Source organism: Cajanus cajan, chromosome 3, assembly GCF_000230855.2.
Source record: "Cajanus cajan strain Asha chromosome 3, NIPB_CcT2T_4, whole genome shotgun sequence".
Classification (NCBI taxonomy): Eukaryota; Viridiplantae; Streptophyta; class Magnoliopsida; order Fabales; family Fabaceae; genus Cajanus; species Cajanus cajan.
In genome coordinates, this window is record NC_138519.1 from 69,339,116 (window position 1) to 69,353,326 (window position 14,211).

Consider the following 14,211-nt stretch of genomic DNA (forward strand, 5'->3'; position numbering starts at 1 on the left):
ACTTTTTATTTAAACTTCAATTTCATTCGATAATTCTAATATAAAATATAAGTGAATTTATTTAGACAAATTTTAAGTTTTAAACTAATTAACAAAAAATTTAAAATTATTTCTCAAAATTAAAAATAACTGTCATTTCAAAAGAATTAAATAAATCCAAATCGAGGAGATAAAAAAATAAAATAAATATTTTAAAAGATAAAAGATTAAAATATATATATATATATATATATATAATACTTAAAAAATATACTTTAGTCAAAATATTATTATTATAATAAATACACAAATATCCTCACGTGGATGTTTATCTCGTATGAAACTAACAAAATCTCCTACTGTGAGTCATCATGATTCATGAGTGGGACGCAGCTTCTGATAATAGGTTGACCAAGTCCGTGACGCAAATCTTGTCACTACAGTTACTATGACGTACGAGATTGCGTAACAGCCGTTGACGTGAGAGTCCATGCCCGTTATTTATTTTATTTTATTTTTTATATTTTTCCTCACGCCATTCTCCTCAGCCACCTTTCTCTCTCTCACACAAAAATGCACCAAAAAAATCAAATCCCCGACCCACCACCGGCCACCGCCGACGGAGGAGGCGGCGACGGCAATGGCGCGGAGCTGGACAACGTGGTAAAAATGGTGTCGGAGAATCCAGTGATGGTGATTGGGACACGTGGGTGCTGCATGTGTCATGTGGTGCAAAAGTTGTTGCAAGGCCTAGGAGTGAACCCTCCCGTGTACGAGGTTGATGAGGTTGACGAGGCTGCCGTGGCCGCCGAGCTGTCCCGGAAGGTTGTCGGTGGCGGCGGAGATGACGGCGGGAGGGTGCAGTTTCCGGCGGTCTTCGTGGGAGGGAAGTTGTTTGGAGGGTTGGAGAGATTGATGGCTACCCATATCTCAGGTGAATTGGTTCCTATACTCAAAGATGCTGGAGCCTTGTGGCTTTGACTATACCATTTTAGTGAAGTTCTCTTTATTATTTTTTATGGTATTTTTACCTTTTGGAGTGAGAATTCATGGTAACAGAATTATATATACTTTGTTCTCCTCGATCGGCTTTTGTTTCGAATTTATGTTCCTGTCTTTTTGGAAAAAGAAATCATGTGTTGAAAGGCAGGAAATAAGAGGTATTGTACATTCTCATGGAATTGATAAAGAGAACCTCATTTGTGTTTGCAGAATAGGTGTTGAAATTGACTAGCTGTTAATTAATGGTGTTTTTCTTAGTTGTTAAATGCATTTTAATTTTACGGGTTCTTTTGAGTATTGATACGTAAGATTTGAGAAATTTTCTATATTTTACTTAAATAAATAAAAAAATCTTGGATTCTCAATTAATTTTATGTGAGTATTTCTTTTTCTCTTTTTGTCAAAAGAAGTTAGTTGTCAGACTTCTTATAAAAGAATCAGCTATACAAGTAAAACAGGAAAAGTTAAATAATTGTGTTTCAACATTAATCACTGCAAGTGGTAGCCGCTGTTTTTTTAACTAAAATGTCGAGTTGAGAGAGAAACACTTACATTGTCTATCTCATAGTCCTTAATAAGTAGTAATATTATGATTATAAAAAAATAAATAAAAACTTTTATTCTAAAAACCTATTCAAAACATCTTTATTAATTGAAGATGTATTATCTTCCTCACCAAAAGTAGTGGGGGTTGACTGGATTCAGTAAGTTACACGTGAATCATGTAAATTTCAGTTTTCAAACATGATTTTGATTTGTAGTTTTGAAAATTTATTGAGTTTTTGAAACTTGTTTTAAAACTATCGTAAGAAACAAACAAATTTAGTGGAACAAACTTTCTTTGATAAACATGAAAATAGATTATTAAAGCTACTGTGTCAAACAAGTCCTTGATATTTGCCGTTTCTTAATGGTCAACAAAACACATTCTTTAAAACTTCACTCTAGAGTTACTGAATTCAAAAATAAGTTGACCGTGTGTTTTTAATGCAAGGTAACATTAATTTTCTCTTTTTACCTGGCTTGGATATGTCGAGAACATTAATTGAATTTATGTTAGTGTTTACTGTTTAGGTTAGATTCCACTCAATCCACCGAAAGTCTACATTGCACATGTTGAATAATGAGTTCTGTATTTTGTATAGTCTTTGATCCAATCTGTTTCAGTCACATATAATAAAAAAAAATTAAAATAACAATAATAACAACTAATAATAATAATAATAACAATAATGTTAGTATTTGGATAATTACTTATTTAGGATAATATTTTCTGTCACTTGTGATTAGTAATGGGTTTTGTGTTTTTGAATCGATAACATTATAATAATACAACATATTTATTTTAAATTAAATTTTATTTTGTATTAATGTTAGTTTTTGAATTAATAATAATGTAACAAATCAACAAATTTATTTTGAAATTTAATTTATATTATTATTTACTTTATAAGTTGATAAAATTACATTTGAAATAAGATATCAATTTATTTACATTTATTATGAAATATTATTTAAATTTTTCAAAAGAATAATTATATTTGACCCGATTAACCTAACTCAATCTAACACAATTGTGTCAGGCTGGGTTGGGTTGGATTTCAAACTAAAACATGCACAAAATCCAACCTAACTCAACCAATTGAATTTTGAACTAGTTAAATAATAGATTCATCAAAACTCAACCTAATCCAATCCACTTACACTCCTAATTGTGTCTAGTGAAAAGGACAAGTCCCTTACAATGTGGTCAATTTTCTCTACTTAGAGACAGCTATTCACCTTTTAAATAGTTTTTTTTTTTTGTAACCATGGCATTGGATTGAAGTATCCATTATTGAAAGTAGTGACTGATCTTCATTGAACACCATAAGTACACACAAGGTGGATATTTTCCTCCCAACATATTTTACTCCATACTCAAGACTAGGCTTTGAGTCTTAAACACCTTGATTAGGGGACAAAAGTTACTACCACTTATACCAATCAATATTAGTCTTTTAAATAGTGTCTGGTGAGATAGAGAAGAAAAAAATAAAGAAAATAAAATAAAAGAACTTAAGAAATAAAATAATAAATTAAGGTTGATTGATAGGAGAGAATAAAAAAATGATCTTTTTAATTGATTTATATTGAATTAAATGAAAAAAATTAAATTAATAAATTTCAACTCATTAAATATTTTTTATTCTTTTATTTATTATAATGTTTATTTATTATTTAAATTTTTATATTTTAAAATATTTACTTTTAAAATAAAAGGTTATTTTTATAATTGATTATGGTATTATACATAATCAATTATGTACATATATCCATAATTAATTATCTTTACAAATAGATATAAATCGCCAAACTTGAAAATGATTTTTTCCTTTCTCACCTCATTTTTTTTCTAGTAATGATTCTCTCCATACTTTTTTTAGTAAAGTATTTGATCTTTGGATTTGTGGGACAATGTCATAGTAGTCCTCAATTTTGATTTTTGTCACCCTAAATAGTCCCTGATAATAGAACTTTAAATATGTCACTTAAGTCATCTTGCACATAATCAATGATATAACTTGTCTTTTAGATGAACAATTATAGTCACCTCACCAGGGACTAGAAGAATTGAATTTTTGTCTAACTTTTGGTTTCTCTTCCCCCACACCCCTCCCCAAATCTCTCTATTTTTTCTTATCTTTAATCGTCTATTTTCTTCTCTTGTCATCAATATCAACACTCATCTCCTCCACCCACAATCCCCTCTAAATTTCTCATCTTCTTTGCCTGGATTTATTGATTCACACACTCACATTGATTTGAAAAAATAACATCAAAAAGTTTTGCCATATATAGTTGAGTTGACTCTTGCTAGAAGGAAATAAGAAGATTAATATCATTATGCTTGTAAGTCTTTTAATTTCTAAACTGTCTCCTTGGTCTAAATTTGCAAGAAGCCTTAAGCATAAACCTGATCATTTCACTTTATTTGACTTATTGGTTTCTTTGTGAAGATAAGCATCGTCTTTCACAAAAGGATTATCATAAACCTCATTTTCAACCTAAGGCTCATTTAGTGGGAAATTCTAATAAGCTTAAACAAAAGTTCTTCAAAAAACCTGGTTTTTCTAGTAATAAGTTTAGTCAAAGCTCTCATTTCTCTAAAAATAAAATAAGGATTTTCATAACAATTACAAGTCAAAGAGTAAAATTCAAGGAAATGAACCTTTTTGCTTTGTTTGTGGGAGAAACAATCATTATTATAAAGATTATTTTCATCATTGTCATCAACCAAAAGACACTACATATGATCCAAAATCATCTTCTCAACCTTAGGCTAATGTTACTATTGCTAATTCTAGCTTGGATTTCCCATCTAACAGGTATCATGTCACTAGCCCAGAGTTGAATTTTATTAATAACTCAAATGATTGGTGGAATGACTCTGGAGGTAATGTTCATGTGTATCCTGATAAAAAAATTTATTCTTTTCATATCAAGAATGTGGCATGTATTATTGGTCTAGGTCGGGTAGAATTAGAATGATCTTTAGGAAATCATCTTGTCTTGGATGAAGTTTTTCATGTTTATGAAATTAGAAAAAAAAAAAACTATCAGTGTTGCTTTGTTAGGTTAGTAAGGTTTTAAAGTTATTTTTTTAATCTAATAGAGTTGTAATTTCTCGACACGGCTCTTTTGTTGGAAAAAGATATATTTGTGATGGTTTGTTTAAACTTAATCTCATGTCATTTTTCAATATTAAACATTGTAGCATTTCTTCATCATCTATTTCAAGTGTTGAATGTTGTGATACTTGGCATCATAGACTTGGACATGTTAACTTGAAATCTATTAAAAGAATGATGACTTTTGATCTTATTCCTAAATCTTTTAGTGAATTGAAACAAAAATGTGAAGTTTGTGTTCAATCTAAACAACCAAGAAAATCTTTTCAAAATTATGTTTAAAAGGAAATTTGATTACTTAAACTCATTCATAGTGATATATGTGATAGCAATGGTGTGATTACTCGTGGTGGAAATAAATATTTTATTACCTTCATTGATGACTTCTCAAAATATTGCTATTTGTATTTGGTATTTCATAAAAGTGAGTTACTTGATAAATTCAAAGTTTATAAAATAGAGGTTGGAAATCAATTAAAGAAAAATTAAAATTCTTCATTCTAATAGAGGATAAGAATATTATTCTAATGAAATGAGTGAATTTTTTGAATCACATGATATTATTTATGAAAATGAAAATGTCGAAAGAAAATATCGTATTCTGTTGAATATGATAAATGCTATGTTGATAAATTTTGGTTTGGCAAATAATTTGTGGGAGAGAAACTTTGTTTACTACATGTTATATTTTGAGTAGAATTCCTTATAAAATATTCAGATAAACCCCCCTTATGAACTTTGGAAAAATAGAAAGCCAAATCTAAAATATCTCAAAGTGTGAGGGTGTCTTGCAAAGGTGAATATTCTTATTAATAAGAAAAGGAAAATTGGTCCTCAGGCTATTGATTGTGTTTTACTTGGATATTCTTTACATAGTACTACTTATAGATTTTTAGTTATTAATTCTTAAGTTGCAGAAATTTCTAATAATATAATTTTGGAATCTAGAGATATTGTTTTCTTTGAAAATGTTTTTCCTTTGAAGAATAAATTATCTAAACATGTTTCTGATGCTTCTAGTTTTGTTTTACCTTTTAGTAGTGATGTTCACATGGATGTTGAACCTTGAATAAGTAAAAGTATTAGAAAAATAAAAGATTTTAGTCCTAAATTTTATTCTTTCCTACTTGAAGATGATCCTAAAACTTATAGTGAAGCCATGAGATCTATTGATGCACCTTTTTGGAAATAAGCCAATGATAAAATGGATTCTCTTAAAGTCAATAAAAATTGTTTTTTGACTAACCTTCCTCTTGGCTACAAAAGTATAGGTGTAAATGGAATTTTTGAAAAAAAATTAAGAATAAATGGATCTACAAATAAGTTTAAGGCAATACTTGTTGTTATTGGTTATAAACAAGTAGAAGGTGTATATTTCTTTGATATGTATTCTCCTGTTTCTAAAGTTACTACTAGTAGAGTTTAAATTGCACTTGTGTTTTTAATTTGGAAATTCATCAAAATGGATGTAAAAACTACATTCTAAAGTGGTGACATGGAAGAATAAATTTACATGAATCAAACTGAAGGTTTTATAGAACCTAAAATGGAAAATAAAGTTTGTAAACTTGTTAAATATTTGTATGGTTTAAAATACACACCTAAATAATGGCATGATAAATTTGATCAAGTTGTTTTATCATATGTTTTCAATTTAATAATAGTGATAAATGTGCTTATGTTAAACAATTTGATGATAATTCATATGTTATTTTATGTCTCTGTGTGGATGGTATTTAAATCTTTGGTTGTAATTTTGCATACTATAAATGATGTGAAATCTTTTTTGTCTAGTAATTTTGAAATGAAGGATTTTGGTCCTGATGATGTTATTTTAGGTATTAAATTAATAAAGAATCATGATGGTATTGTTTTGACACAATCATATTATATTGAAAAATTATTAAAGAAATTAAATTATTTTGATGTGAAAACCTTTTTCTACCCCCATTAGATTATAATATAAAATTGAAGAAAAATATTAGTGAAGGTGTCTTTCCTTAAACACTCAAATTATTGGTTCCTTGTTGCATTTGTCTAATTATTCTTCAATGGAAATTACATATGTTGTTAGTAGATTAGGAAGATATACTCATAATACTGATCATTCACATTAGGTTACTCTAGAAAGGGTACTAAAATATCTTAAATTAAGGAACTATAAATTATGACATTCACTATGCATGTTATCCTGCTATAATTAAAGGTTTTAGTGATGCAAATTGGATTTCTGATTCTAATGAAACTAAATATACTAGCTAGTAGTTGTGTCTTTACTTTAGTGTGAGGTGCAATAGTTTGGAAATCTGCAAAACAAACTATTTTTTATCGTTCTACTATGGAAGCTGAAATGATTGTCTTAGATACTACTAATAGTGAGGTTGAATTTCTTAAAAATTTATTATGTGATTTGCCTTTGTTAAATAAACTTATACCTTCAATCTTAGTGCATTTTTATAGTTGAGTTGTTACTGTTAAAATTACTAGCAAAAACTTATAATGAAAAAAGAAGACATTTGGGAACAAGACACAAGTCTATTAGAAATTTGATATCTCACGGTGTTATTTATATTGATTTTATCAGGTTTGACGATAATCTTATAGATTAGCTTATAAAAGGATTGATGCGTCAATAAGTACTTGAATCATGAAGGGAAATGAGACTAAAACCCATCAACTAGTTGCAACAATGGACAACTATCTCCAAATAAATGGCAATCCCATTAATGGATTTCAATGGATAATAATGAAATTGTTTATTAACTAAAATACACCATTATAATTTGCAAAGTTATTGCATGTTTCATTCTTATGGCAAGGTGTACTGTAAATTAAATTGTTACAATAATAAGGTTGAGGTCTTCAAATATTTATATTTATTGTGTTAAAATTTAAAATACCTTTTAATAATCCCACCAAGTCTTCAAATATTTATATTTATTGTGTTAAAATTTAAAATACCCTTTAATAATCCCACCAACAATTGTTGTAGGTTGGGTGTTACAGACCACCATTGGAAAGGTTCACCTAGTGAGTGTAGTGGTGGGGTTGCTAATGTGAGATATAAACAATCTCTAAATGACACTCATTAAACAAAATACACGTGCAAAGTTGTAACATGTTTCACTGATTAGAACTCAAATGATCACATTTATTATACGCGCTATGTTCTAAAGTCTGGTTAAAGGGATATGACTCAAGACAATCATATCTTCATATTCTCTCAGGTAGAAGTTCATATGCACTAAGTATAAGACTCAAATTCAGAAGGTTCCTTACACTGAAAATATAATATATCATGTTCCATTAAAGATGTTTTTAAGTTTTTTTTCTTTCATATTCCATTATTTTCCAACATTACATATAATTTAAATTTTAAATTAGTGGGGAATGTTAGAAATTATAATATTATAATTTAATATATATATATATATATATATATATATATAATTGCTTAAGTTTTTATTTTATATATTTAACCTTTTTCACCTTTCTCCATTTGCATCCATTGCACTTTACCAAGTCATATCCTTGTTTTATTGGTTTAATTATTATTTTAAGTTAATTGACCATTATGTGATTGTACGTTACTTAACTTATTGATTCTTTTGTAAACTTTCCTTTTTGTTATTCTTCATAGTTTGTTTCTTAATGTTACTGAAGTTGGTGCACGTAGCTAATTTTGTACACAATGGACGGTACCTTTTCCCCAATTTTTAACACCACTTAGTAGCTTGTTCATTCTCTATAAATAGTAATGTTGGAGAAAATAAAAGACACACTATGTTCACTCATCTTTCTCCCTTAAATAAATTTTTATACTAAATATTTTTGGAACAATGTACTTTGGTTCAAGAATCATTTGTTGCACTCAAATAGTCTAATGGATTGGTATATCTTGAGAGAGAAGTGTACTACACAACTAGAAAATTGCAAAATAGCGACCGAAATTTATCAGTCGCTATTTAGCGACTGATTTAGCGACCGATTATGAAAAATAAAAAAACGACCGATTTAGCGACCAAAATAAGTCGTTGCTAGAAAATTGGTCGCTATTTCGGTCGCTAAATAAGAATTTTTTATTTTTTAGCGACGAAATTAAATTCGGTCGCTATTTCGGTCGCTAAATTATAAATTTTGATTTTTTTTAGCGATGAAATTTAATTCAGTCTCTAAATATTAGTTAAAATTAGCGACAGAAATGAATTCGGTCGCTAAATAGTAGTTAAATTTAGCGACAGAATTGAATTCGGTCTCTATTTCGGTCACTAAATTATAAATTTTGATTTTTTTAGTGACAGAATTTAATTTGGTCGCTAAATAGTAGTTAAAATTAGTGACGAATTTGAATTCAGTCGCTAAATAGTAGTTAAATTTAGCGACAGAATTGAATTCGGTCGCTATTTCGGTCGCTAAATTATAATTTTTGATTTTTTTAGCAACGAAATTTAATTCGGTCGCTAAATAGTAGTTAAAATTAGCGACGGAATTGAATTCGGTCGCTAAATAGTAGTAAAATTTAGCGACAGAATTGGATTCGGTCGCTAAGTATTAGTTAAAATTAGCAACGGAATTGAATTCAGTCGCTATTTCGGTCGCTAAATTTGAAATTTTAATTTTTTTAGCGACGGAATTAAATTCAATCGCTAAATATTAGTTAAAATTAGCGATGAAATTGAATTCGGTCGCTACATATTAGTTAAAATTAGCGAACGAATTGAATTCGGTCGCTAAATATAACTAATATTTAGCAACAGAATTTAATTCGGTCGCTAAATCAGAAATTTTGATTTTTTTAACGACGTAATTAAATTCAGTCGCTAAATATTAGTTAAAATTAGTGACGAAATTGAATTAGGTCTCTATATCAGAAAGTTTGATTTTTTTAGCGACAAAATTAAATTTGATCGCTAAATATTAGTTATAATTAGTGATGTAATTCTATTCGGTTGCTAAATATTAGTTAAAATTAGCAACGAAATTCTATTCGGTCGGTAAATATTAGTTAAAATTAGCGAAGAAATTCTATTCGGCCACTAAGTAAAACTCAAAAAAAGTTATAAATTGCTTAAAAGTAATGATAATATTTTTGTTGAGTATCAATCCCATTTTCTTTATTTTTTGTAAGAGCAAGACATTAATTTATATTAAAAAAAATATTTATATGCACTCCTACATAATTAATACCAATAGTTATTTATGTGAAAAAATATTTAGAGGTTTTTTTTTACGATTGGATTTTTAGGCAATTTTTTAATTAGAGTATATGAATTTTAAAATTTCTTATTTATTTTGATCCATATTTATAATATATATTTCTAATTTATGATAATTTTATTTTTAAATGAATTTTTATATTTAAATTTTAAATTAGTATTTTATTAATGGTTGATAATTAGAAAATAAAACAAGGATAAATACATTTTTTTGAATTTTATATCTTAGATTTAAGATGAATAAATATATTAAGTTAATTAATAATTTATTTAAAATGTTAAAATTTAATTTATAAAAATAATATTTTAAAAGAGAAGAGTTATAATAACATCGGTGTAACTTTTACTAAGTATTACATCACTCAATAACTTTATATTAAATGTGAATTTTATAAATTCAACCGTTAGATTGAAAGTTTTTTACTCTTAGATCATATATACATAATCTTATATGAATTCAAGATGATTTGATACTTCATTCTTGTAAAACAAAATTGACGTAATATATATATTTCAAATAAAATATGAGCACTTTGATTACTTTTAAGATGTTGTTTAATTTTAACAAAAATTGATATAAACATATAAAGTGATATGAACTTTCAAACTATCGGTTGGATTTACAAAATTCACATTTAATATAAATTTATAGAACGGTGTAATACTTAGTAAAAGTTATATCAGTGTTATTATAACCCTTCTCATTTTAAAATATATAAATTATTACTTAAACTTTTAAATTTATAATAAATAATTTAAATTGTATCATAAAATTAATTTTAAATAGAAATAAGTAGATTGTTAATTATAAAAGTAAGTATATATATAAATAAAGATTAATTAAATATAATATAATAATTATTATTAGTAATATAATTATTATATATATTATTATATATTTATAACGGTCCAGATATACCAAAATGACAAGGATCCAAAAATAATATAAGTATGAGATTGGATAGTTGAGGATGACTTAAATGAATTAATTTGTACTACTTATACTAACAACATGCATTTACTTTTCGGTAGCTTATCTCATAAGAACTTCACAGTTAAGCGTGCTTGATTTAGAGTAATATAGGGATGGGTGACCTTCTGGGATGTTTTCAAAAATTTAATCAAATAAAAAATAAATATTTAGCGACCGATTTATTCGGTCACTAATTTGGTCCCATACACCAAAATCATTTCAACCATTTAGTGACCGAATTAGCGACCGAAAAATTTTCAGTCGCTAAATAGCTTAGCGACCAGGGTTTTAGCAACTAATTAAATTCGGTCGCTAAGGTAAATAGCGACCGATTTTGGTGGTCGCTAAATTGCATATTTTTTGTAGTGCTATAAATTCAAACTACCAATGTAATAGAGGCCTTTCTCTTTAAGAATAACGCTTTACATGATTCAACCCAGATTACTCTAACTTTTTTATTTCTTAATTTAATTTACTCTTTGTGTTTATTTGGTTGTTACTAATTGCTTTGTTTTTGATTTTCAAGTATTCATTATGTTGTCGATATTGCCTTTTATGATAAATTTAATCATTAATTTATTTGTACTTTATTAATATATTTCTAACATTTAATACATGCAATAAAAGGGTTTGTATGTCTCATCAACCGTACAAACTCATTCCATATAATAAGGAATAAGTTCACAAATGTAACATCTCAAGTTTTCAAAAATTATTAAACATATATTTTGATTACTTAAAATGATTTTATGAAGTATTTTACTGACTTTTAATAATTATGAGTTTTAATAAATGTTTGCGAAATTGTTTCATATAATATTTATTAGATAAATATGTATTTTTATGATATTTTATTAAAAAAAGTATTGGGAGAAAATATATGTTTTAATTACCTATGTAATTATATTATTTTGGAAAATAGGTATTTTATGGTATTTTAATATATATTGTTAATTACTATTGTTGTATTTTGTTATAATTATTTTGGTTGGTTTTGATAATTATATGCATTTGAATATAATAAGGTTTTGTTATTTAATGTTTTATTTGTTTTAAATTATTTTGAGGGAAGAAATTTGTAACTTGGGTTACATGTTTTAATTGTTGGATTAGAAGGGATTAAGCTTTTACAAAGGGAGTTATCTGATCAATTTCTATTTTACATTGTTTTCCCCTTCTCTACATATTTACGCTCTAAAGGCTTGAGAGAATTAGAGTTCGTAGAAGAACATTTCAGAGATTCATGTCCATCTTCTAGCATTTATCAAGGTAAATGGGGAGTAAGTAGTCTCGCTCTAGGCGTGAGATAATTGTTGGATAGTGATATTAAATCTTAATCTCCTTTACGTTGTATGCGTTGTATATTGAGTGGTATGCATGCTTAATTTTATGTATTGAATTAATCTTGTGGATCTTGATTTGCCTGTAGGTTCTAGTGAAACCCTAAGGAATGCATTTTTGGTGATTGTATGAGAAGTTGATATGAGTATGTAGTTATATGCATTATATGCAATGTTGTTTGAATTAATTAATTTCATATAATTTATATTGTTTGAAAATTTGTGAGTGACTATAGTTCTTGTATGAAACCCTTGTTTGTAAAACAAAGTGAAAATTGATACTAATTACATGAATATGTTAAATTGAGGTTGAATTTGAGTAATTAATGACATAGTATAGTAATATTATGCTTTAATATATGTCTTTACTAATTGGATTGGAAGAAAAGAGTTTAGATGTGAGTTGTGCCTTATTATGAATATTTTGGTATGAAGATACCTTGTATTTATGTGATTTATTGGTGTGTGATTAATGAAATTGAGTTTTGATTGTTGGTTTAGGAAGTAAACTTTGGGATTATAGTTTAGACTCAAGAATCACATAAAAATGATAAGGAATGATCAAGTTATGTGAGCTATGTACACGAAATGTAACATGCGTACACTGTAAGCTTTTCGAGTAGATTTAAATGATAGAACTAGACTTTCTAATCTTCATACAAGTTATAACCCTAGATACTAGCTTTTGAATTCTGTTAAAATCGTCTAAAAAAGAGGTTTAGAACTCAAATTATGATCGTCTTAGTGAGCAAGGATTAAACTGTCAAATTTAGGATAAAACGTTGTAGTTTTGTATTTTTTTAAAATAATAGATGATAAATTTAACTCTTGTGATCAACATAGAAGTTGTACATAATTGTCTAAGATTCCTAAGAAAATTAATATCAACTTGATATCATATATATGATTATAGATAAGGTGTTTGAACTACACGATGTCTTAGAAGATTAAGTTATAAAAATGTAGTTTGTCAATGGTGATGATGAATAACTTTATCCTTTAAGTGTTGGATCTTACAAGTGATTTGAGGTTTCTATGTCAATGTTGAGGAAGTAGAAATCCTGATAGAAAATAATAGTTAATAAGTTATTATGTAAGTTGATTGTTAATGACTTGAAGTGTTTTAGTGACATCAATGTCTAAAAACTTGATGTGTGATATTGATAAGGTTGTTAGAGTAATTAAGCTACTGATTTAAATACTTAATGACATTGATCTATTAGTGGTTATGGTTGATATATCAACATATCATTAGATGACTTCATAATGATTCTATTTCGAGGTATATCAGATGATGTTGTGTAATTGTTGTACTTGAACTACGAACATGTGACTCATGTACTATTCGATGCAAATAACTGAGTATGATATGTTGAGTATTTACTTATATTAATGTGAGACATAATTGATGTAAAGTTTGTGAATTGGTATTGGTTTTGGCAAGACATGAATAATACAAATGCAATGTGGTTGACAAATCGTATGTATGACAAATCGCTGAGTATGCGCATTAAATTATAATATGACATTGTTATATATGAATAATGCATATTTGTGATTGGTACCACATGCATGCAAATCAAAATTCATGTCTATTGCATCTCATATTTGCATGTGATTGTATTTGTCCCTTGAGATTAATGATATGATGTTTCGTGAATGAGTTATTGTTGTTTGATAATGTTAATTATGTGTTTAATATTGATGTTAAAGGATATGTTGGGTGCGTGTAGTTATCCATCTTTTATTTCATGTCATGAGTTAAAGTGAGATATTTTTCATTCCCTTTATTTCTAAGTTGTTGTTACAAGTAAAACTGATCGGGATATTGATGATTCTTGTGACAAGGCTTAGACCTTATTCTATAAGTGTTTTGATAGGATATGTGACATCGAAGTTTAGGCTATAATTATTCTTGTTATTTTTATGATATAACTTATGTTTATATATGTATTTTCGTTGTATTATAGAGCTTTATTTTAAGAGTTTGTTATGTGAGACTCGTTACCTCAGGTTAAAGACTACAATTT

At 27.4% G+C, this 14,211-nt stretch overlaps 1 protein-coding gene across 1 annotated transcript; it reads left to right on the forward strand.

Annotated features, from left to right (window-relative positions):
• Positions 1-501: 501 nt before the first annotated feature.
• On the forward strand, positions 502-1,350 carry LOC109795662 (glutaredoxin-C9). Its single transcript, XM_020355188.3, has one exon. It carries the CDS (start codon positions 553-555, stop codon positions 958-960), a length of 408 nt encoding a protein of 135 aa, XP_020210777.1. The 5' UTR covers positions 502-552; the 3' UTR covers positions 961-1,350.
• Positions 1,351-14,211: the final 12,861 nt, after the last annotated feature.

What these genes read in the sequence shown, in the direction of transcription:
- LOC109795662 (XM_020355188.3), top strand. Translation starts at nt 553, where the DNA reads ATGCACCAAAAAAATCAAATCCCCGACCCACCACCGGCCACCGCCGAC.